The 22,937-nt window shown below is 50.0% G+C and overlaps 1 protein-coding gene across 9 annotated transcripts in view; it reads left to right on the top strand.

Moving 5' to 3' along the window:
* Positions 1–22,937, top strand: part of NACC2 (NACC family member 2) — a 64,496-nt gene that overhangs the window by 34,288 nt on the left and 7,271 nt on the right. For 5 of the 9 annotated variants that reach the window (XM_054084037.1, XM_054084039.1, XM_054084040.1 and 2 more), the window contains 4 exons: positions 7,657–8,574; positions 17,954–18,121; positions 21,172–21,277; positions 21,540–21,637. In XM_054084037.1, coding sequence (XP_053940012.1) covers positions 7,719–8,574; positions 17,954–18,121; positions 21,172–21,277; positions 21,540–21,637 — 1,228 coding nt within the window. In that variant the 5' untranslated portion in view covers positions 7,657–7,718. Of the gene's footprint in view, positions 1–5,865; positions 6,227–6,632; positions 6,792–7,656; positions 8,575–17,953; positions 18,122–21,171; positions 21,278–21,539; positions 21,638–22,937 lie in introns of those variants that run through there. The other 4 variants (XM_054084046.1, XM_054084045.1, XM_054084042.1 and 1 more) reach the window with 4 other exon arrangements.

The following is a 22,937-nucleotide window of genomic DNA, read 5'->3' as shown; positions in this document are numbered from 1 at the left end:
TTCAGCATGGCACTTGTCTTTTTGATGTGTTACGGATGCGAATTAATGTTTGCGATGGGATGCAGCCGATGCACGCTTTGCAGAAGGCATGGGAATGGGGTGCTGTGTGCTTTCTGGTGGATGGAACTTAGTCGGGGTCGTGAGCTTTTATGTGATTGTAAGAAATTAAATTCTGCAGAATAATTGTCTTTTTTTTTTTTTTAATCTCTGTCTCTCCCTTACCCTTTTCCTTTGCAGCAATCTGCAACAAAAGTGAAATGTTGCCTTTTCTATTTGTGATTCTCTTTGCTTTGAGAGCTCTTAAAATCAGGGATAGATAAGGGGGGGGGGAACCAAACCCAAAACTAATTAAAAAATAATGGCAATAACACGCTTCGCCTTGGCTGAATGACTGCACTTTGTGGAGGCAGCAGCCTGCCGGGTGGGTGACCTCGAGCAGCGGTGTTGCGCCCGGGCTGCCGGTGACTCACCTTGCAGCAGGACAGAGCGGGGAGATGCTGCCGGTACGGGGTCCCCAGGGCTTGGTCCCCAGGCTGTGTTGGGGTCCCCAGGGCTGTGCTGCTCTGGACTGGGCTGGAGTGCTCAGCAAGAGCCCCCAAGCTATGCTGGGGTCCCCAGGGGTTGCTTCTGGGGCTGTGCCGGGGTCCCCAGGGGTTGCTTCTGGGGCTGTGCTGGGGTCCCCAGGGGTTGCTTCTAGGGCTGTGCCGGGGTCTCCAGGGGTTGCTTCTGGGGCTCTGCTGCTTGGGACTGTGTTGGGGTCCCCTGGGCTTGCTCCCCAGCCTGTGCTGAGGTTCCCAGCAAGATCTCCCCAGGCTATGCCGGGGTCCCCAGGGGCTGCTTCTGGGGCTGTGCCGGCATCCCCAGGGGTTGCTTCTGTCTCTGTGCCGGGGTCCCCAGTGAGAGCCCCCCCAGGCTGTGCCATGGTCCCCAGGGTTTGTTCCCTGAGTCTGTGCCAGGGTCCCCAGGGGCTGCTTCTGGGGCTGTGCTGGAATCCCCAGCAAGAGCCCCCCAAGCTGTGCCGGGGATCCCAGGGGTTGCTCCCAGGCTGTGCTGGGGTCCCCAGGGGTTGCTCCCAGGGCTGTGCTCCGATGATTTCTCCCCGCCCCAGCTGTCTGCACCCAGCTGGGCTTCATCATCATCATTAATTTAATTCACTTTTCCATCTTTTCCCCTGCCCAAGCCTCTGGGTCTTTACTTTCCGCATGAACTTTCAGGGTTCGCAAGCGCCCGTGGCTCTGTGCTGCGTGTGCATTCCCTCTTACTCAGGAATATTTGCAAATTCAGATATTCCCATATTAATAAGGCAGAAATAATCTCCTTTCACCCATCGCCACTGGCTGCTGCACTAAAAATAGGGTCTGTTAGCGCTGCTCGCCGCTTGCCACTTGCAGCATTTCAAAAATAAATACTTTGGGGCTGCAGAAGCGAATGCTGCAGGAGAGGAGAGGAGTCTCGGCATGACCGTCATTTGATTACCGAACTTAACCTTGTTTTCCTTCCCCTGCCAAAGACAGGCATTAAACTCTGCAGGCATTCTCAGCGTTTCACATTCAGACCCCAATTTCTCTTCTTTCCCAGGGTTTCCCACCCCAAACACTGATATAGGCAGAGGGGGGTGTTGGGGTGATGGGGTGCAAAGGCTTTTCTTTTTTTCTTCTCGGTGCCTGAGACGGTGATGCGCAGCGTGGTCTCGAAGTGCATTTTATCTAACTTTAACTGTTTATTTTCATGAAGGCGTTGCAGCAGCTCCGTGCACGGGGAATGGTCCTTTGCCACCGAGCTTGCCAGTTAGCTGTTGCGTACTTTCCTTCGGGCTTATGTAAAAAGTGCATTTCCTTTTCATTAAAAAGCAGAGGGGAACCTGAAATCCGGTAGCCCAAGCTGGGTGAGTGGCAGCCGTGGGGTGGAGGGTGGCTTTGAGGAGGCCCTGCCTTGGCTGGGTGATGTCCCACTGCCAGCCTTGAATCCAGGGATAGGATTTTCCCCCCTCTCTCCTCATTTACAGAAGAAAGGGAGGTTTCCTTTGACCCTTTGGGGCCTTCAAGGGCAGGACTTTTCAGCTCTTTTCTTTTGAGGGGGGTTTGGGTCCAGGGGAAAGCCCTCATCCGCTTTGTCTCCCACCTCCGGAGGGTCCTGCGCCTTTGTCCCTGCCCAGCTGCTGCCAGCACACCTTCCCGTGGGGAGCGCAGGGCTTTGGGGGTTCTAGGGGGGAACTGGGAGGGGCAAAGTCTCACAGTCTCTTTGTCCAAGGAAAAGGCAATCTAAATACATTATCTAATTATTTCTGATTACTCCCAGAGGAGCTCTGGTGCCATCATCTTCTTCTAGGTCGATGCTTTCTCCTTTTGTTGTTGTCGCCTTACCCCGACCTTTCAGCCCTCGGAGCTGGAAAATAGTTCAGAAAAGAGCAAACCTGCTTTTTCTTCCCCAAACCATGTGAACGCAGAAACTGAGGATCCTCCAACTCTCATGGAAGTTGTATCCAATAACGGCTGCATTTTTAATGAATGTCTTGTGACAAAGGCTATGACTTCACAAAAATCATGCAGACACGTACAAGTTGTCCTGCTATGTCCAAGAGCTGGGGAAAAAAGGCTGCCGTTGGAAAACAAAATGCTGTTTGGCTTGAATGGTCACGTATTTCAAATGATTGAAGGGGGCTGGCTGGTTTTAATCCAGTTTTGTCCAAGTTTTCCCATTTAATAGTAGGTGTCCATGTGATGGTCTGTCACCTGTAGGAGGTGGCACCCCAAAGGTGACTGGATTTTTTCGGATGGCGGTGCCACTGGGACCTCCTTCTGCACCCTGGAATGCAGCTCAGCTCGGGAGATAAGTCTGCAAAATAGAGTTTACATCTGTAATCGCTAAGGTCATTTCTCCTGCAGCACAATTCTTCCTGTGTCAAATGGCCTGAAGCCATTTCAAACCGTTCAAAAGTTGCTTGATGCTCTATTTATAAAAAATAATCATATTTAGTAGAGGGGATTTTTAAGGTAGACATTACCGAGTGTTATCGCATTCACTATTTAGTCACGGTAATATTTTGTTGCTGTTGTTTTCAGGGGATGTGAGGTCTGGTGGTGAGCAGGTTCTCCTTGGCGTTGAAGGGTGGTGAGCAGGTTGTCCTTGGCTTTCAAGACTGCCTTCTTTTATTTCTTGGATTTTTGGGGGAGTTTGGTTTGTTGGTGGTTTTGTTATTTGGTTTGGGGTTTTTTTGTTTTTTCTACGGTCACAGAAAGGCAAGGGAAAAGGAAGAAACAAAAATCCAGCAGTCCTGGCTTATGGTTTATTGAGCTTCTGCAGCTCGCTGGTCTAGCTTTGACATTTCTCGGTGCTGTTTCTGGGCCAAGCACGGTTAGGTTTTTCACCATTTCCCTGTGGGCACATCTCACGGCCTTTTTACTCCAGGAAAACCGAAGGTTTAGGCCATCACCAAGTGCCACCAGCAAGCTCAGCCGCTTTGTGACCAGTGGCTATGAAATCTGCTGGAATCAGAGAAAAGGCCACCAGGAGCTGGAGTGATGTGATTTTTGGGGTGGGATCCCTTTGGGGTGGTCAGGCCAGGGTACAGTCCTGTGGCCAGGAGGGATCAGTTGTGTGGAGGATCTTGGATCAAACTCTGATGTTTCATGGAAGGTTTTAAATGAAATAATTTGTTAGGCTGGGGCACTCTGGCGCTTCTTAGCGGCTTCAAGGTATCCTGAACCAGCACAGTTTTGGTGTTCTTAGAGAGAGACGTGACGTGAGACTCTTGACGTGGCTGACTTGTTCATAGAGCAGGTTCTAAACAATATTAATAATTGATATCTATTTTAAGTCGGTTTGTTCTGTGCTACCAAGCTGTCCTTGGCTGGTCCCATTCATCCTGCCCTGTTGGGTTTCCCTGAGAAGTTGTGGATAGGTCCAAAGAGGTCCCACCCTGTGCCTGCCTAGTCCCTCCAGCTCTAAGGGAGCTTTTGCTGGAAGAAAAGGAGGAGATCCTTCTCCACCCATGGTCTACCATCACCATGGATGGGGCTTCCTTGAGGTACCTGAGTGGAGGAATTTTGTTTCTGTGAAGCATGTTATTTTTCAGTATTTTTCACAGATCCAGAGCAGATCTGCTGTTGCCGGAGCAGACTCCTTTTCTTTCCCAACAGAGGTTGGTGGTGGTGTGGTTGGAAGAAGTCTTGGGCTTGGCTGTCATGGTGTCTTCTCTGACCTCCTTGCAGAATGTCACCTTGGTCTCCTCGTGGTGCCCTAGCCTCCTCCTCAACACCAGGCAGAGATCTCGACCTCACACGGGGTTTGAATGAACCCATTGAGCGCTCCCAACACATGCGGGTCCTGGTGGTCCTCGGCTGAGGCTGTCGCGGCTCTGCCAGGCGCTGGGAGCCTGGAGGTCCTGTGGGATGCGGAGCAGATGTGTTAGTGCCGTTTGCTGGGAAGAGCAGGGGAAGGCCCTTGGGTGTTCAGGAGCCACAGCAGTTTGCTGCTGTGGAGTTGAACTTAATGCACCAAACATCTCTTTGGACAGTGGAAGCGGAGGTGTGAGCGCGATCGGCGGGGAGAGGTCGTGCTAGAGCATCACCAGCCCCATCTGCGCTCCCTACAGTTATCCTTCTGTAAGGATGGCTTCACCTCTCATCTCCTAAATTCTAACTGTGTGTGACCATCCGAGCAGAGCGATTGAAACAAATCTGAGAGCAAGAGCAGAAATAAAACCGCTTTGGGCAAGAGAGAAGTAAGCAAAGTGAGGCCCCACCCTCTTTCCCAGAAAAAAGCACCAAACGTGCTCAATAAATGCGAAGGTAATTTAAAATCTGAATCCAGGAGACAATGTGACTAGGATTTCATTACTTAAGCAAATGGATTTGCTTTTAGTGGATTCAGCCACAGACTGAAAGAAGCTTTCCCCAAGGGGTAAACATTTTTCCTGCATTTGAAAGGCTTTCTAGGGGGTGGTGGTGAGAATTAGGACTGTGTCTGCCCATGGAGTACCTTTATTTGGGACAGATTTGGGCATTCCCACAGCTGTCCTTTTGGGCGGGTGGTTTAGGGGAGCCCCTGGGGTGGGGTAGTGGGATGCTGGGTCAGGGGAGAAGCTGGAGGGATGCAGCAGGCGTGCGGGGGGATGCTGGGGAGATGCTGGAGGGGTGCTGGGGGATGCAGAGTGATACTGGGGCCATGCGGGGGGGATGCTGGGGAGTGGGATGCAAGGTGCAGGATGCGTTCTTGGGGGATGCTGGGGGCATGCAGGGGGATGCTGGGGTAGGGGGGATGCTAGCAGGATGCTGGGGGGATGCAGGGTGCATGCTGGTGGGATGCAAGGGGGATTCTGGGGACACAGAGGGTGATGCTGGGGTGGGCATGGTGCTGGGGCCATGCAGGTGGGATGCTGGGGGGATGCAGGAGGATGCTGGGGGGGGATGCAGGGAGATCCTGGGGCCATGCAGGGGGGATGCAGGTGGGATGCTGGGCGGATGCAGGGGAATGCTGGGGGGATGCAGGGAGATCCTGGGGCCATGCAGGGGGATGCAGGTGGGATCCTGGGGGCATGCAGGGGGATGCTGGGGGGATGCAGGGTGATCCTGGGGCCATGCAGGTGGGATGCTGGGGGGATGCAGGGGGATGCTGGGGGGATGCAGGGGGATGCTCCCCATGCCTTCCACCGGCAGCAGGAGTTAACCAGCAGCAGTGCCAGCTCTGCAGACTGTTTGGAATAGTTTAAATGCTTTGACACTCTGGATGTACTAGATGGCAGGGGAGGCAGTTTACAGCGTAATTCATATGCAAAACTGCACTATAAATTTAAAACCTGTCTCAGTTGCCGTGGCACCACTAAGCATTTCATCAGCATACAGTACAGTATTTCTGCCATCTTTGTTTGCATTGCAGTGACTCATCAAAAGTCTGTCTTGTACCAACACTGAGAGCATTCCTCTGGCACTGATATTTCTCTGTTTTTAAAGCTTCGGTTTGAAACTGGCATTTACTTCAGGTCCCTAATCAAAGGGCTCTATTCATTGCAGAGAGCAGCCTGAATGTTAATCTGCATCCGGCCTATTCATTTAGATGCTGTGCGCTGCCGGGGAGATTTGACTTGGTAAAAGCTTGAGCTACAGCAGATACAGACCCAAGGCTCGATACTATATTTTTTTTCCCCTCCCCTGAGCGACGGTCGCCGCTGTTATAGCGGGGCGACACGGGGGGACACCGAACCCCTCGCTGACGGCCACTGCTGAAGGTACGTTCGCTCCGATCCGGGCAAAGGGACCGGGAACTTCCTTGCTCGGAAGGATTTTTTTGAACCGTGCAGATACAATTAAATTGGCTCTGAGTGTGTTCCCTTTTCTTCCTGTTACCCCGTGGCCTTGCAGATAGGACTTCTTTTTTTTTTCCCCTAGCAGAGGGAACAGAGCGGCTCTTTGTGGGTTTTTTATTTTCTTTTCAGAGATTCTTTTTTTTTTCCCTCCCATCTTTCTCAGCTAAACTTCTTTCTTTCTCCCTCTTTTAATATTGTTTTTATGCGCTTTCAGCACGAGTTAGCCAGAGTTTTTCTTCAGCAGCGTTGAAGGCAAACAGGATTTTAAATCTCCTGGGTTCTTACATGGAGCTTTGGGAAGGGGGGGAACACGGCGGGGGGGGTGGTTTGGGCTCCTGTCAGTGAATCCGCAGTGATTTGCTTGGCTGGAGTTTCAGCGCACAGGCTGCACTAACGCTACCTGCTCCGGGGGTTGTGGATGAGCTCCTTTCCAGCGCCGGGCTACATTGGGTCGGTGAAAAGAAGAATTTATCCTCATGGCCAAAAGGTACAGTTGGCCTTAAAGAGCGGCCGCGGCAGGACGCAAAGCCGGAGCCGTCGCCTCCAGCCTGTTTCGCGTGAGGATGCTCGGAAGGGTCCTCAGTGCTGGACCCCCCGGCTGGGGCAATGGGCTGGGGGGGCTGGGTTGGGGCTCCCCTTGGCCCACGTTGGCTTTAGGGGAGAAAAAGAAGAAGAGAGCTTGGTAGGTGGCTTGCTGCGGCAGGTTGGTTTGTTTTATTTGGGCTCAGATATCTGGCTTAATTTGGAGATAAGCCTCGTTTTGTTGGAGGATAAATCTGTTGAGAAGGGGTTTAACTGTTGAAATGCTCCGTCTTTCTGGTGCAAATAGGAAGACTTTGCTTTTGCGAGTGCTTTTTCCTGGGAGCTGTCGCTCTGCTCTGGCAGAATGCTGTATTTATTTCAGGCAGAATGGCACATTGTTTTATAAATATCTTTTCTGTAGTTCCAACATAGCTGCTGGTTGTTGTGTTTCTTATATAATGCTACCCAAGATCTGTCTGACTACCTTACGTTTGCTTTACTGTTCACTCCTCTCCCATTACCGTTCAGATTTTCCTGCACAGAGTGAAACCCCCCCGGGGAATAAATCAGTGGTGCTTATTTAAACAGACCACAACTTGAAGAAAATACCTGCATGTTTGGAATATCCGTTGCCATCCACCAATAGCATTTCTAGTGTTGTTTGAAAACACTGATAAGTGATTTTTATAAGCGATTGCTTTTCAGCATCAGCTCGCAGAGCTCTGCTCTGATCCTTTGATGTCGGGTGAGGTGGGTTCCTCTGCTTCTGCCTGCTTTGGTGAACTGTCTAAAAACGCTGTGCCTCTCTCCCTGCCTTCTCCGTTTTTCAGATGTGCCCTACTTTGAATATCCCTGCATTGAATGTCTGAGGAGCTCCAGCCGATCCTGAGCCATGTCGCAGATGTTGCACATAGAGATTCCCAACTTTGGGAATACCGTTCTGGGCTGCCTGAACGAGCAGCGACTGCTGGGGCTGTACTGCGATGTCTCCATCGTGGTGAAGGGCCAAGCCTTCAAGGCGCACCGGGCAGTCCTGGCTGCCAGCAGCCTCTACTTCCGAGACTTGTTCAGTGGGAACAGCAAAAATGCCTTTGAGCTGCCGGGTACCGTCCCCCCGACCTGCTTCCAGCAGATCCTCTCCTTCTGCTACACCGGGAAGCTGACCATGGCGGCGAGCGAGCAGCTGGTGGTGATGTACACGGCGGGCTTCCTGCAGATCCAGCACATCGTGGAGAAAGGGACGGACTTGATGTTCAAGGTGAGCTCTCCCCACTGTGACTCTCAGACCACCATGATCGAAGACCCCAGCTCGGAGCCCCAGAGCCCCTGCAACCAGCTGCAGTCGGCCTCGGCACCCTACGTCATGTCTCCCTCCATGCCCATCCCGCTCCTCACCCGCGTCAAACACGAGAACCTCGAGCTGCAGGCAGCTGCCCTCCCCGGCAAGCGGCCCCTCGAGCCCGGTGCCCGGGATGGGGCAGGCGGCGGTGGCCCCAATGCCGGTCCCCTGAAGCTCTCCCGTGTCTCCTACTACGGGATGCCCAACCTGGCCACCCTCATCCCCAACGTCCAGCAGGTCCAGTACTCGCAGGGGGAGAGGACGAGCCCTGGCGCCAGCAGCATTCCCACGACTGACAGCCCCACCTCCTACCACAACGAGGAGGATGAGGAGGACGATGAGGCGTACGACACCATGGTGGAGGAGCAGTACGGGCAGATGTACATCAAGTCCTCGGGAAGCTATTCTGGTAATGGACAGTCTCTCTCCTTGGGTTTTCTGGTCTCCTTCAGTGCTTTCTTGGTTCTTCTCCTGCCAGCATGAGTAGTTTTGGGCTTGTTCACCAGGCTTTTGTTTTTGGGGGTCTTCGTTTGTTTATTTACATAGTGTGGTGCACATGGTGTCCAGATGTCGTTTGGAAGATCCCCCCGTGCCATCGCTCATGGGCCATGTGCCCAGCTGAGAGGCTTTTTAGATAAGTGAGGCCATGTCGTCCGCCACAGTTGGCTTAGCCCTTCGCGTTTTGGCTGCGGCTGCCAACACGCAGCCTGGCGGTTACGTGAGCCATGCAGTGGTGACACCCATCCCGTGATGATGGTTTAGCTCACCTGCCGTGGGTCATCTGAGAGGGAAGGTCATCTGTGGGAAGGGAAGCTGGTCGGTTTGGGAGTTAAACATCCTCAGCGAGATGCCATGCACATTCCCTCTGTCCTGCCTTTTTAAAATGAATTTTTTAACAAATTCTGAGCATACGGCCCTTGCAGGAAGGGAGGAAAACATCAAAAAATCATTGACATAGATGTTGTTAATTAGGAATATCTGGCAAAAGGAAAAGAGAGAGACTTTTATCCCCACTGCTTGAAGTGACCTCCCCCTTACATTTTCCAGCCTTGCCTGGCACATCACTGTCACAAAAGGAAAAGCAATTTGGGGGCTACTTATGATTTGATTTCTCTGTTAGGTGAGTCCCTGTGCATGGCTTAGAGGAGGGAGCTTCGCTCTGGTGGTGTTCGGCCAGGAGCTCCTGGCTCAGCCCCGGAGCAGGCATAGGGGCACGAGGCCACTTCTCTCCTGCTTCCCACGCAGGAGAGGGCTTCCATCCCCCTGCGTGCCTGGTCCCCAGGCACCTTGCAGCGCTCAGTCCCTGCTGAGGAGCAGGGGCGGGCGGGGGGTACAGAGCCAGGGGCTCAGGACCGGAGGGGGAGATGCCCAGCTGGGTCGCTGGCGTGTGTGCATCCTGCGCAGAGGCAGCTCGTAGCGTCCCGTGCAAACGAAGCTCACAGCATCCCGTGCAGAGGCTCAGCCTTGGCGCTGTGGTCTCCCTGTCGGAGCTGCAGGTGTTTGTGGCAGCAGCTTTGATCCACGGGTGCTCCCTGGGGAGGGACATCTTCCCACTGCCTCTGGCAGCACAGAGCTTCCTCTCGCCTGCAGCTGCTTTCCTCGCTATGGTTCTGCACTGAAAATGCTGAACTAATTTTGCAAATATTTAACTCTCATTTGTTGAAGAGCTGGCTTGCTTTCCTCAAAGCCCTTTGATTTTATTCCTGTGCAAGGGAGATGATTTGACAAATACAACCCTTTCTGGGCTTTCCCTGGTACTGAGAACAGAGTCATCCACACGCGCCGTCCCATCCCATCCCATCCCAAAGAGCAGGAGCCCAACACCCCCTTGGCATCTGCGCTTGCCAAGCAGATAAGCCACATTTCCATAGGCCCCCTTTAAATATTGGAAGGAGTCAGACTGAACAGAAATCAGGCTGGTTTTCTGCACACTGGTTTTGTTTTCCTTTTGCTTTGTGCTTCCCAGCTGTAGAGCATGCGGTGAGTAATGGGGCGGTTGCCTTCAGTGCCGGCGCTCGCGGCGTTATTCCTCGGAGCAGTGGGATCAGACCCTTGGACGCGGTGCTTTCCTTCCCCGTCACAGGGCCAGTTCATGCAGTAGCAGAACAAGATCGATTCAGAAGGCGAGGGCGGGATGGGGCACAGGCAGCACCTATTAGGCTGTCCCCAATTCTTGTGGTGCAGTGGAGTCACCCCAGATGGAAAAGCAAGAATACAAGCAGCTTTCTCGAGTGTTGCCGGAGATGCTGCAGGCATCCAACCCTTGCACCGGAGCTGGGCATCCCAGAGCCAGACATCCCACAGGGAAGTTTTCCTGCTTGATTTCTGTAGGGAGAGGACTCAAACTGTGTTGTGATGCCGAGGCAGGGGTCGTGCAGGGAGGTGGCAGACTGGGAGCACAGCGATCCCCGGCCCCGCTGTAAGGCTTTACTCTACCAGATTTCTGCTAAAATATCTCTTCCACACCGGCACATTTCAAGGGAGTTTCCTGCTTTAAATAAGCCAGCTCTAGTATCAGGCTTCCTGGATAAGAGGGCATACAAAAAAGAGATTAAAAAAAATAAAACCTAAGCTATTCCATTATGGTTTGGACTTGTACAGCTAACTGTGCTTTAATTACTTGGGATAAACTGTACCCTCAAAAGGTGCAGAATAGTAAAACCATAAGATGGAAGAGAGGAGCCAGCTAATCCTGCTCCTGGCATGGAGATCCCGACAGCCTCACAAAGGCCTGGGGGAGGGGGGAGCCCTTTAAAATAGTGATTGCCAAGGTTTCCAAGAGCCCCATTCGTAAAAACAAAAACAAAGCCAAAGAAGAGCACAGCAGACGAAGTCCTGAATTTCAGAAAGGGGTGTTTTTCCCCTCTTTTTTTTTTTTTCCTCCACTTTTTCCATTCCCAGCTGGAGTGTTGACTGAGATGCAGCCGGTGAGCGTGTGGTGGGACACTGGTAGCTGATGTTCTTTGCTCTCTTTGAGCATTGTCTGCCTTGAGAATCACCACTCACCGCTTCTAAGTCCGGAGCAGTGTAGGGCAGAGGGAGATGCTCTGTAGGACCACACTGAGCCTGGGGAGTTGTGAAGCAAATTCTTTCCCCAAGGCTCGGGGTTTTGTTTATTTTTGTTCACCCCTTTTCATAGTGAGAACCACACGGAATCTCCAAAGCTGGGATCAGCGAGACAAGGAACACATCATCACCTTGGGCAAGGGTTTGATGGTGGCAGAGGGAGCAAGGACAGGCATCTCGGAGAATGGCAGGAAGATGCCAGGGGAGGTTTAGATTGGTTATTAGGAAAAGGTTCTTCACCAAGAGGGTGGTGGAGCACTGGGACAGCTTCCCACGGAGGCAATCGTGACACCAAGCCTGACGATGTTTCGAAGCCTTTGGCCAGTGCCCTCAAACACATAGTGTGAATTTTGGGGTTGTCCTGTGAAGGCCAGGAGTTGGACTCAATGATCCTTGTAGGTCCCTTCCAACTCGGGATGTTTTATGATTCTGTGAGAAGGTCTTAATAAGTGATGCGCATCCTGCGGCGGTGGCACCAGCGCGATGGGCAAGGGGGAGTGTTGGCTGTGAAAAGGAGGTGCAGATAAATGAAAGGATAAGACCAATCTTAAACGTAGGCTGATGGGAGGATGAGGTTTTGGTGTCAGGAGACGGGGCAGAGGCTTGCAGAAGGGTTTAGGAAAAGGTGTATCGGCTCCCACCGGCCTCTGGCCATTTTTGATGGTCACAGTGTCACCGCCACTGTCCCTACACCGCCCAGGCAGGCTGAGAGCATCGCGGTAAAATGGCTCCTTCTGCTGTAACTAGGGCTGGTTGGGAGAACATGTGGGCCTTGAGGACATAAGTGAAACTTAATGAGGTTCCTCGCATCTGATTTGAGGAATGCACAACTCCAGAAAACATTAAACAAAAGCAAAGTATTTTTATCCTCATTAATTACAGCATCGTGGGCCTGAGCTGAAGTGGGTTTAGCAGGACTTGCAGATGCTCGGCGTTTCTCTGCACTGAACCGCGTTCTTGTCAGTCAGCATGCTGCTCAGCAGATGCAGTTAATTTAATTTTGACAGGCGCAAGGGAAGTTTCGCGCGGGCCCGTCCTCCTCCCCAGCTCCTGCTGTGCCCGACTGCAGGGGAGAGCAGAAACCTTGATGCAGCAAATGGCTGGAACGTAAAGGCTGGACTTGAAAGTTATGAAATCCTGAACTGACAAGAGCACACTTCATTAAAAATTCATCTAAAATAGCCATTATAGAATAGTTGTGGTAATTAGCTGAGAGAATAGTTTTCTCTCCTGGCCTCTGATTCCTGACAGTAAGGAAAGAGGGCAAGAAACAACCCAGAATCCATAATGAGCGGCTCCGGCGCAGCATCCCAACCCGAGCCTGGGAATGACAGGCAGCAATGATGTAAATCGCGGCTGGCGACGGCAGATGATTGCAGCCGCAATAAAGTGCCTGGTTCTGACTGCGGTGATCTGATCCTGCGAGGACCAGAGCCGTGCGGTGGCCGGGCTGACGCTGCGCCGCGCCTGGAGGAGCGCAGGCAGGCAGAGAGGTAGCGTTTCATTAGGAAATCAAGTGGTCGGGAGAGGATGCCCCTTTTGTTCACCAGAGCATTTCTCCTTTGGCTTTTTGATGAGGGTTTCCAACAGCCCCACTCCTGGAAGCGCGGCCGTGTGCCGACAGGAGCCGACTAGCACCAACATCGCCGTCCCGGTGCAGGGGCCGGTGGTGCTGAGCGGCTGGAGGGAGGCAGAGCCCCACGCCAGGGCGCGCAGCCTCTGGCCTTTTTTGGCATTAAACTTCCAGTCCCAGTTTCCTCACCGTAAAACACAGATGTTTAATTTTAGGCTGGCAGATGTTTCACTCCTGGCTGAGATGTGAAGCGAAGGCAAGATAGGGGTATTTATAAACGAGTAATATTTTTCCTATACTAATTCCAGATTACCTCCCTGTATAAATAGGTCACAAATCAAATCTCTATGTTCCAGTTCGTTGTTATAAATGTACTATTTGTAAAACATAAACTGTGCCGGTTGGGACTCTATCATATATCTGCATGCGTGTGTCCTCTGTGGTGCAGGTTTACTTACGCAGGCAGACGCTGGTGATGCCAGGGCTGCAGCAGGGATGCTATTTTTGGGGTCGTCTTGCTGCCAGTGGAAAATAGGCTAATGGGATAAAAAAATGTTTATAAAATACTGCTATTTTAAAAGAAACTTCATCGTGCAGAGAACGGGGGAGAATTATCCGTGTGTTTGCATATATAGCGACGGGTGGTGGAGCAAGTGGAGATGGTTTTGTAGTCATTGCGGTGGACTAGGGTTTGTGACTTGTGGTTTCGTGCTGAGGCTCTGTAAGCATTAACTTCTGGGGGAAGGTCCCTCACTCTGGTCTTTCTATATCTCAAAATCCCATCCCTAAAACAGAAATAGTTGTTCTTACCCATGGGAGTACGTTGAAGTTTATATCCAGTAAATAGGTCAAGAGGAGAACCCAGACTGGAGGGAACTGGTGGTTCACAAATCGTTTTAAAGCCCTGGTGTTTGGGTTGTCAGAAGCTAAGGAAATAAGTGAATGCTGATGTGTGAGGTGTGTGGGCAGCGATTCGCAGTGCTGCTGGACGCTGGGCACTTGTCACCCATCACCAATGAAAGTCAATGGGAGCTGTGAGGGCTCAGCATCTCAGGTCCCAGGCGTCTTGGGTGGGACGTGCAGCCATCCTGGCATCACCAAAACCACCATGGGCTTAGCACAAAGGTGGTGTAACAGACCTCCGAGACAGATGGTACATTTTAGGGACAAAGGAGGATATGTGCCCCTAGCGTTACTCAAAGCCTGGAGCTATGAAGCAATAGCAATTCCTGTGACTACAGCTTTCCTCCAAGCGTGGACCATTGAGTTGGTTTGAAGCTGCTGGAAGAGTCATAGAATGCTTTGGGCTGGAAGGGACATGCAGTCCAACCCCTTGCAGGAGCAGGGACATCTTTAACCAGATCAGGTTGTGCAGAGCCCCATCCAACCTGGCCTTGAAAGTTTCCAGAAATGGGGCCTCCGACACCACCTTGGGCAACCTGGGCTAGTGTTTCATCACCCTCATTGTAAAAAAAAATTCTCCCTTATATCCAGTCTAGGCCTGAGGTATTTCCCATTTGGGACCCCTTGTTGCCAGCTGCAGCATCCATATGAGTTTGAGATGAAAACACATATCTGAATAAATAAAATATACCAGTGTTTGGCTGGCAGCTCTCATCGCTGCCTCTGTAATGATTTCCTGCCCCTCTCCGCTAGCTGGTAGGCTGCTTTTTTGGTCGGGAACAAAACTGTATTAAACAATACTTCACATTGTTTGCCCTTTCATTCAAAGGGAAGGAGCCACTGCCCTCTGAAGATACAAATTAATTAGAGGCGAATACTATCCTGTTCTTCGGAGCATAAAGGCCAAACAGACTCGCTTTCTTTGAAAACATGGGACCAAAGTGTCTCTTGTATCCTGCTTCTTTACATAACTGATTGCTATCTGCTGAATTGAGGTGGTACTGAAAAGCTGAAATCTTTGGTCATTTTTGTTTAGTATCATTGAATTTGTGCTAATGGAAAGTCCAAAAAATGATTCATGCCCGTGTTTAATAAGAGATTTATAGACAGCGAGCCAGAAGGACAGATGTAACCAAAATAGAAGAGTAGATTGAGTTACGCTTGGTCTTTTTAGCCCAGATTTTAGTTTGGTTTATGAAGTATTTGATTTCACAGGAAGGAATGTAAACTTCTCGATGGCTCCATGTGTAGGAAGTGAAATGCCTTCAAAAGCAAAGAATTCCTTCAAGGCAGGACTGTCTCCAACCAGCATGGCAGCGCTGTCTACCTGAAAAGCTGCTTTTCTTTAAGAAAACAAGTTTGACACCAAATCCTTCAGCTTTTCTCCAGGAAGACAGCATGAACACAGTGCTTGTGCTGATCTTTCTCTTGCCTGCCTCATTATTGCTACCTTTGGATCTCTTTGGCCCAAAACCTGGGATTTTTTTTTGCCTATGGAAAGTGACAGAGCAGGTAGGTTTGTCCTTGCCTGCTGTAGCTGTTTGCTGGTTGGGTTTTGTAGGTGTTTCATTTCTCTAGTGACAGCAGTCATGGTGAAGAAGCAGGGAGAAGGACGGCGTTGCTGATGGACATTCCAGGCTGAGTTCTTCTGTGTTCCCATTACAGCAGTATTGGGTCATACGCTGCCAGGACCTCCTGCCTCTCCTGTTCTGAACTCTGTCTCATTTGAGGTATTGATTGCAACTGCTTTCCCTGGAGACCCGCAGCCTTTATAGTGCTTAAAAAATAACTGGAGAGCTCTTGAGAAGCTTTCTGAGAATCCATCTCAGTCTGCCCAGCTTAACATCTGCTGGGTTTTAGGTGGTGGTGATTATCGTGGGTGCTTTGGACCTGAGTCATTAATTAAAAGTAGAAATTCGATATTAGAAATGCAGTTTTACACAACCTGGGCGGAGCGTTGTGGGGGATTGTGATGGTTTTTCTGCCCCTGCCAGACAGCTGAAGCTGTGGCTCCATGGAGAGCTCGGCACGGCAGAGCGCTAGCCTTGACGAGCTGCCTGCAATTAGCAGGAGCCCCATGTGCGGACATGGCCTTGTCCTCATCTGTCCTGCTGCCTGACGGCTCAGGGATGTGCATTTAGCACAAAAAGCTCTTGCCAAGTTCTCTTTTACCCCTGAAAGCATCACGCATCTGTCTTGATGTAGAATAAAGTAGAGTAGGGTAGACTAGAGCGCCCCAGTCTGGTTTCTGGGATTTATCAGCAGAACGATAGCTCATATGTGGCCTCTATATAATTTTACCTTTTAGTTCAGCCTGTGTGCAACGCACAGAGGACTCTGTGGGAGCTGGTGGTGGTGTCCCTGCCTGCTGCTTCCTCTCCGTGGGAGATTTGTATTTGAGCTGTAGCCCACCTTGGTGCACCTGCCTTGCCAGAGCCAAAAAGCCTTGAAGGACAGCAGAGTGGCCCTCTCCGGGTGTTGATTCCCCCATACCCTGTGCCCATCTGCTTTTGATTTATTTAAGCTGGAAAAAATACTGGTATTTCATCGGATCTACTCTGCTTATCAGTGTTAGAAAGCAGTGCAAATGTTACAGGTCTTTGAGACTTGCTCTGTGTGAGCAGAAGATGACTTCCGTCTCCAAGGAGAGAGTACCGGGATACTTGGGAGCACTATTAAACAAGGAAGTGTTGTGGTTGGTGAGAATTCTGTGTGTCAGTGGGACTGCACATCAGCACGACAAAGCCCTGCCGCTTTGCATAGAGAATCGGGCTGTGACGGCAAGAGAAGTTGGCTTAAAAACATCATGGGAGTTGTTCTGCTGCTGTTTGGTGCTTAATGGCTGAAGGGAATGCTGCGCTGCCACGGTGTGGGTCCAGGAGCAAGGGGTGTCCTCCTCGTATTCAGACTTTTTGGGGAAGGAGAGAGCAATGAGGGTGGGATGCTTCCAGCCCTGTGCCTGTGATAGGATGCCACGGCACAGCACGGCGTCGTGGGGCATGTCCTAGTTAGAACACTGCTCCCATTGTACGGAACCATCGCCCTTTGGTTACTGCAGCAACAAGTCTACAAAACTTGTTATTTTATCTGGAGAGAGGAAAAGTGGCCTCCAGAACACCGGAATAATTGCAGGGAAAGACACCTCACAAGTAGGAGACATTTTGAGTTCAGAAACACTAATTGCTGAGTGTTTTACTTCTCTCTGTGTTCACAGATATTGAAGCACAGAGCTGGGGTTGGGTTTACGCCTGGCCCTTGCCGCATTATCAAACAGTTTTGGAAAGAAAAAGATGGATCATTGTAGAGCTGGGCTGCAATTCGGAACTGTAACGGCTCCCACCACATCCCGTGTCAGCCCTCTTTTGCTGTCAAAAACTGTAGATTTAAGCAAGCCTGTGGACTTGTGCTGTGAATATTCATTAGAAAGCAAATCCTCTGCATGCCCACAAGACCCAGACTTGCATGGTGCTGGTAGGACAGCTGGGTGCTTCCAGTTTGCTCATGGGCAGTGATGGGCTCCAAGGATGGTACCCTGGGCAAAACCCAGTAATTTGGGGTTGAATCCACAACTCGGTAACAATTTATGGCTTGTTGGTTGAGGTCTCTCTTGTTATTGAGAGGAAATGTTAACTTGCAAAAGGCAGAATAAGAGAAGGTGCTTCAGAGAGTGAGTTGGAGCTTGCAGGAGGTGGCTGGCTGGTGCTGTCCTTGGGGGAGCCTATGGTGCCCCTTCTCAGCTCTGTACAGAGTCGGGTTTGTAACTTCAGCAGGAAAAAAACATCAAGAGAAGGAGTTATGGTACTGATGCAGGTATTTATCAAGCTCAGGCAATTTATTGCTTGTTTTAGAAAGCCCAGGTGAAGTAGCCTGCCGTTCTTCTGGGAGTGTCACAGGGAAGCTAGCTCAGTATGCTGCACGTGCCGAACGATGCCAGCTGCACGGAGTTGCCCATTTTCATAAATGATTAACTTAAGAAAAGTTAAAGCATAATTAGATTCTAAGAAACCCTCTGGCAGAACCAGAACACACGTATGAGACTGCTGTGGTGAGTTATGGGGGAGATCAGAGGATCTTGTCACGCTTTCAGGTGGCATCTGCCCTGCAGCCGGTAGCCCTGGCAAAGGGTTGTATTCCTGGAGGGAGGAATATTTCCAAGAGCCACCTGCAAAATTAAAAATATGATCTTCTGTTAATGTTGTTCCTGCAGAGTAAACTGGTTTAATGGGTTTCCCTTTTAATTTTTAAGTCGCTCAAGAGAAGCCAGAGCAGATCCCGCTGGAGAACCGCTCCTGTGTCCTCATACGACGGGATCTAGTTGCTCTCCCAGCCAGTCTTATCAGTCAAATCGGATACCGTTGCCACCCAAAACTCTACTCGGAGGGAGATCCTGGAGAAAAACTTGAGCTCGTTGCAGGTAAGGAGGGGGTCACTTTTCTTTGCTTGAGAATTTCTGGGGATCGCCGAGTTTTCATTCTTGCAACGTGTTCTTTGTCTTGCCCGCACTGTTGCTGGGAGTCATGCATCTTGTGTGCCTTTGCAATGTCTTTCTGGATTATTCATCACCACTCATCTTTTAAAAAGTTCTAAGTTTGTTAATTTGCTGATAGAAAAATGTGTCATTAACAGGATTTATTCCATTGAATTCATTTAGCATTTTAATTAAATTCTTCAGCTTGTGTTCTCCCTGCTTGGTGTGGGTTGCATTGCAATTGTGTTTTGATTTAGATGCACGGATCGGGAAAAAAACCAAACTGGGAAAAAAACCAAACCAAAAAAAAACACCCCATCACGTTATAAGATTTGCAAAGCAAAGGGGATGAAATTCAGTGAACAAGCTTGGAAAAATCCTGTAAAAGCTTTTTGAAAATGGGGGGGTGTTACTGAACTGGGGACCACTGCAGTAGGAAGGAAGAGAAGGAATTGGTTTGGGTCATTTCTTCTATCTTTATTTTTACTTTGTGGAGAATTTACAATATGGGGAGAACTCACTGCTTCTCTACACAGGATTTATGGCCAACTTGAGGTAGAAGATGGTGCTGTCTAGTTTTTTTATGATGGTGGTGGTGTAGAGCTGGATAAGGAGTGAAATCCAGCACAGTGGCCACGCTGGCCTGCAGCCCGGGTACCCCAGCGCTGGATGCTTGACTGTGGTTTGCAGATCAAATCCCGGTTTAAATCATTATATTCTGGTTTTATAAGTCCCCTCCAGCTTCACTTTGCTGCCATAGTCCTCTCAGCGTACAGCCTGTGCAATTGTGGAGTGTTTTCCCTTGGAGGCAGCTCTGTTTAGATGAAGCAATCTCTGCGCCACGGCACGTACCTGCTGCCCAGGCCAGGAGGTTTAATTAATACCTGTGCAGCCCTTGGTACAAAAAGGACACGTGGCAGCACAATCAATCCAAATCAGTTGTCCTTTCTTTCTGCTCATTTATCTCTTGGTGAGTAGTGTGATTTCGTTTCCGTCTGTAGAAGGAACCTGGATTTCAGGGGATGCCCAAAGGTTTCCATCAGATGGAGGATGGGTCTTTGATGGAAGGCAGGAGTAAAACACACACGCTGTAGCACAGCGTACAAACACAAGTATTTATTTGGTATCTGGAATATTCATTTTGTATCCATTTACATTTTATGTGAGACTTCTTAAAACCATCGAGTGGTGCAGGTTATTTTCACAGTGAGAGCTGCAAATTGGCTCAAGGCAGCTCAGCTTGATTTACATTTTTCAATCTGGAAAAGAAAAAAAAGTAGATTAATATCTTGAACTGATAGCAGCTGCCTCGGCTGGTTTTTATTTATTAAAATGAAGTAACCCTCCGTAGTGTCTGGCGTTCCCTCTGATGGCTTACCTCTTAAAATAGCGCTGCTGAAGAAAGCTAATTCCTGTCTCAAACCTGATGAGACCAGGAGGGGGTTTGACCCCGGTGCACGCAGGAGGGTCCTGCAGTGAGGGTTTTCCTCAGTTCTCCATTCAGAGTGTTTTCCTTTTGTCTCTGATTTTTCATGCCGTGATTGGTTCTGCAAACTCCAGCAGCTCCTCCCGAGAGGGTCTTCCGCAAGCCTTAGAATCATAGAATCATTAAGGTGGGAAAGACCTCTAAGATTATGACATCCAGCTGTCAGCCCAGCCGCATCAGACTAAAATGTGTCCTTGGAGCACCACATCCACACACTTTTTGAACCCCTCCAGGCATGGAGACCCCCCCACTGCCCTGGGCAGCCTCTGCCAGGGCTTCACCACTTTTTTCAGTAAAGAAATTTTTCTCAATCTCCAACTTACTTGAGACCATAAGTCATCGGAGCACATCTGACAGACAGATACTGTGTGTCGGAAGAGAATGCGTGGAAGGTAGCTGGTGGGAAGCAGGATGTTCGGAGATCTGGAGGGACGCTTGCCATTTCTGGGGCAGGACCGGCGGCAGGGAAGGTGTAGGGAGCTGCCGTCCCCTGGGAGAGGGTGAGGCTCGGGGAGCTGCGGCGCCCCTGCCCCGGTGCAGCCCACCAGCAAGAGCTGCTCTGCAGCTCTGTCTTCATCCAGAAGATCAGCGACAATTATCTATAGGCTTTCCTGGAAATCCAGGAGGTAATTCTATTTCTCCAATAGATGTTTTTATATCTTGAGAACAGAGCATATTCTGAATCCAGATATGACCCATTATTTAATCTTAATTAAAAGCAAATACCAAACCCCTCTCATGTAACGGTGTGCTTGAAAAATAGGAAACCTCCTCCTGTCGCTGATGCTGAGGCAGGAGCGGTTTGGGCTGTGTGAGCTGTGTGCAGAGTAAAATGGTTTGATAAGAAACCTGCTGTAAAGCACTGCCAGACCCCTGTATGTGTAAAGCTGCTCTGGCAGGGGCTCCTTTTTGTTCCAGAGAATATCCTTAAATGCAGTATATTTCAAAGCCAACATTTCCTGTGCGTTAGAAGGAAAATTCTCTGCTCACCAGGAGTATCAAGAGGCGATGGGCTGGGGCTTGGGGGAACGTTTAGATCTGTAGTGTAACAGAGTACCTTTTCGGGGCTAGACAGGCTATTTTCTTTCTTGCTATATGTTCTGCGATCTTTCACTTGAGAAAAGGCCAAATGGATCGAGGTTTTCTTCGCTCAGAAATAATAAATAATCTAATCTGCACATGTAAAATGATAATATAAAGCCTTGCACTGTGTGTGTTTGCAAGACGAAAAGAGTCCTTTCATTCAATTTCCATAGACTTCCTTTCTATAGAGATAAAATTAGGAATTACTATTACCTGGGACTTGCCAAGAGACTGCAATAACAGTCCCTGCTGGGCAGAATAGCTTTGTTGGGGTTTCATAGCAGCATGTGAAGAACACTCCCCCAGCAGCGTTACACCAGCATCAGGACCGACCTGTGCTGGAGGAGCAGTTTGTTCCGGGCTCGGAGGCGGTGCTGTCAGCAAGACAGGGATTTAATTCTGGATTCTCCCTCTCCAACCCTTCCAGGCTCAGGTGTTTACATCACCCGGGGGCAGCTGATGAATTGCCACTTATGTGCCGGTGTCAAACATAAGGTCCTTCTGAGACGTCTGCTGGCCACCTTCTTCGATCGGTACGTCCTCTCGCTCTTTGTGCTCTCCCAAAGGACTGAGTTTATCTCCGGGTGTTTTAACCGTGTGAACAGCATCGTGAGGGCTTCATCCTCGGTGCTTTTTCTTAATGATGCTTGAAGCTGAGCACGAGGTTTCCCAGATCCTTACCTTAACATCGTGAAAGGTGGTGATCCTTCCATAAGAACCTAAAGGGAAGAGGACAAGGCAGTGCCTGTCCCCTGGCGTCCCTGGTGTAAGGAGCTTCCTTTCCCTTTCTTGCAGGAACACGCTTGCCAACAGCTGCGGAACTGGAATCCGGTCCTCCACGAGCGATCCCAGCAGGAAGCCCCTGGACAGCAGGGTTCTTAATGCAGTGAAATGTAAGGAGAGAGATTTATTGCTGCTCTGTTGGAACAGCATGCGGAAAGCAAAGCCAAAAGCTAAGCAGGAAAGGCTGCCTCTGTTGCGTAGTATGGGAGCTATATGAGTTGCAGTTAGATTATAGGAAAATTAATTTATTTTTATTTTGCATCATTTTAGGGTGGGCTGAAATGATTTTTTTTTTTTTGGCAGTGTCTTAATATAAAACATTATTGCCTCTTGACTGTTTTGCTATATTTTAAAGCACTAATTTCACAGTTAATTATTTTACTGATAGGTGCACTAAGAAGGAAATCAAAATTGTGGTTTTGGCAACATTCAGAGCTTCAGACTGCTGAAACAGGCTGTGTCTGTGTGCTGGCTTTAATGCCCCTTGGGTCCAGCTCCCATTCGGATTCATCAGAGTGCAGGACTCTGTGAGATCCCCTGCTTTCCAGGAGCAGAGCCTACAGCTCCAGTCCATCTCCCAGTGACGTTCTCCACGCATCTCTAGGCGATGCTGCTGGCCCCACAGTGCCCAAGCTGTGGTGGAGCCTGAGAGCAGCCGTGCTTTGCGGTGCGCTGGGCTGCTGGTCTTCAGCACCAAATTCCCCCATGAATCCAATGGAAGGTGTCTTTGCAGTGGGGCTGGAACTGGATGGCCCTTAATGTCCCTTCCAACCCAAACCATTTCATGATTCTATGAATCAGGGAAACCCCTGGCTGTTTCAGCCTTGGTAGCAGGGGATGAGCTCCTCTCCATCTCGCTTGGCAGCCTTTTGGTTAGCTTTACAGTCCATTTCCTTGAGTATATATTGTAAAATTCATTTTATTAAGAAAAATATGTAAAATCAAGTCCTGCTGCAAGCAATTGCTTTTAAAAAGATCGCATAAAGCAGCAGGAGATTTTGTTTTTAACGTGTGAACTCCACACACAGCTCGGCACTGTGCTGTGTGGCTCAGTGAGTCGGTCGGTCTGTAGAACTGCGCAGCTCTGTTTCAGAGCTGGGGGTACAAAGGCTCGGGTGGTTAACACCTTTTCGGTTCTCCTGCAGGTAAGATCCCTGTGTTTGCAGGATTACGGGGCCCTGACTTTACCCTGGGCTGGGATGTGCAGGGCTGCCTGCTTCACTGTGCGTATTTGTGCCCAGAGCCTGAGGCTTATACAAGAAAAGGAAAGTTTTGTTACTTCCATCATGGTTGTTTAATTATTTATGGGGGGCACCAGAAAGAAATAGTTCAATATTTGGCTCTTGCAGTCACCCAAGGAGTGCTCTGTGGGACAGAAGGTGCCTGCTGGTGAGTGAGGGTCTGAGTGGT

The sequence above is a fragment of the Cuculus canorus genome, chromosome 19, assembly GCF_017976375.1.
Source record: "Cuculus canorus isolate bCucCan1 chromosome 19, bCucCan1.pri, whole genome shotgun sequence".
NCBI classification, from domain to species: Eukaryota; Metazoa; Chordata; class Aves; order Cuculiformes; family Cuculidae; genus Cuculus; species Cuculus canorus.
Note: the sequence above shows the minus strand (reverse complement) of the source record. Positions and strands in the feature narration are given on the sequence as shown.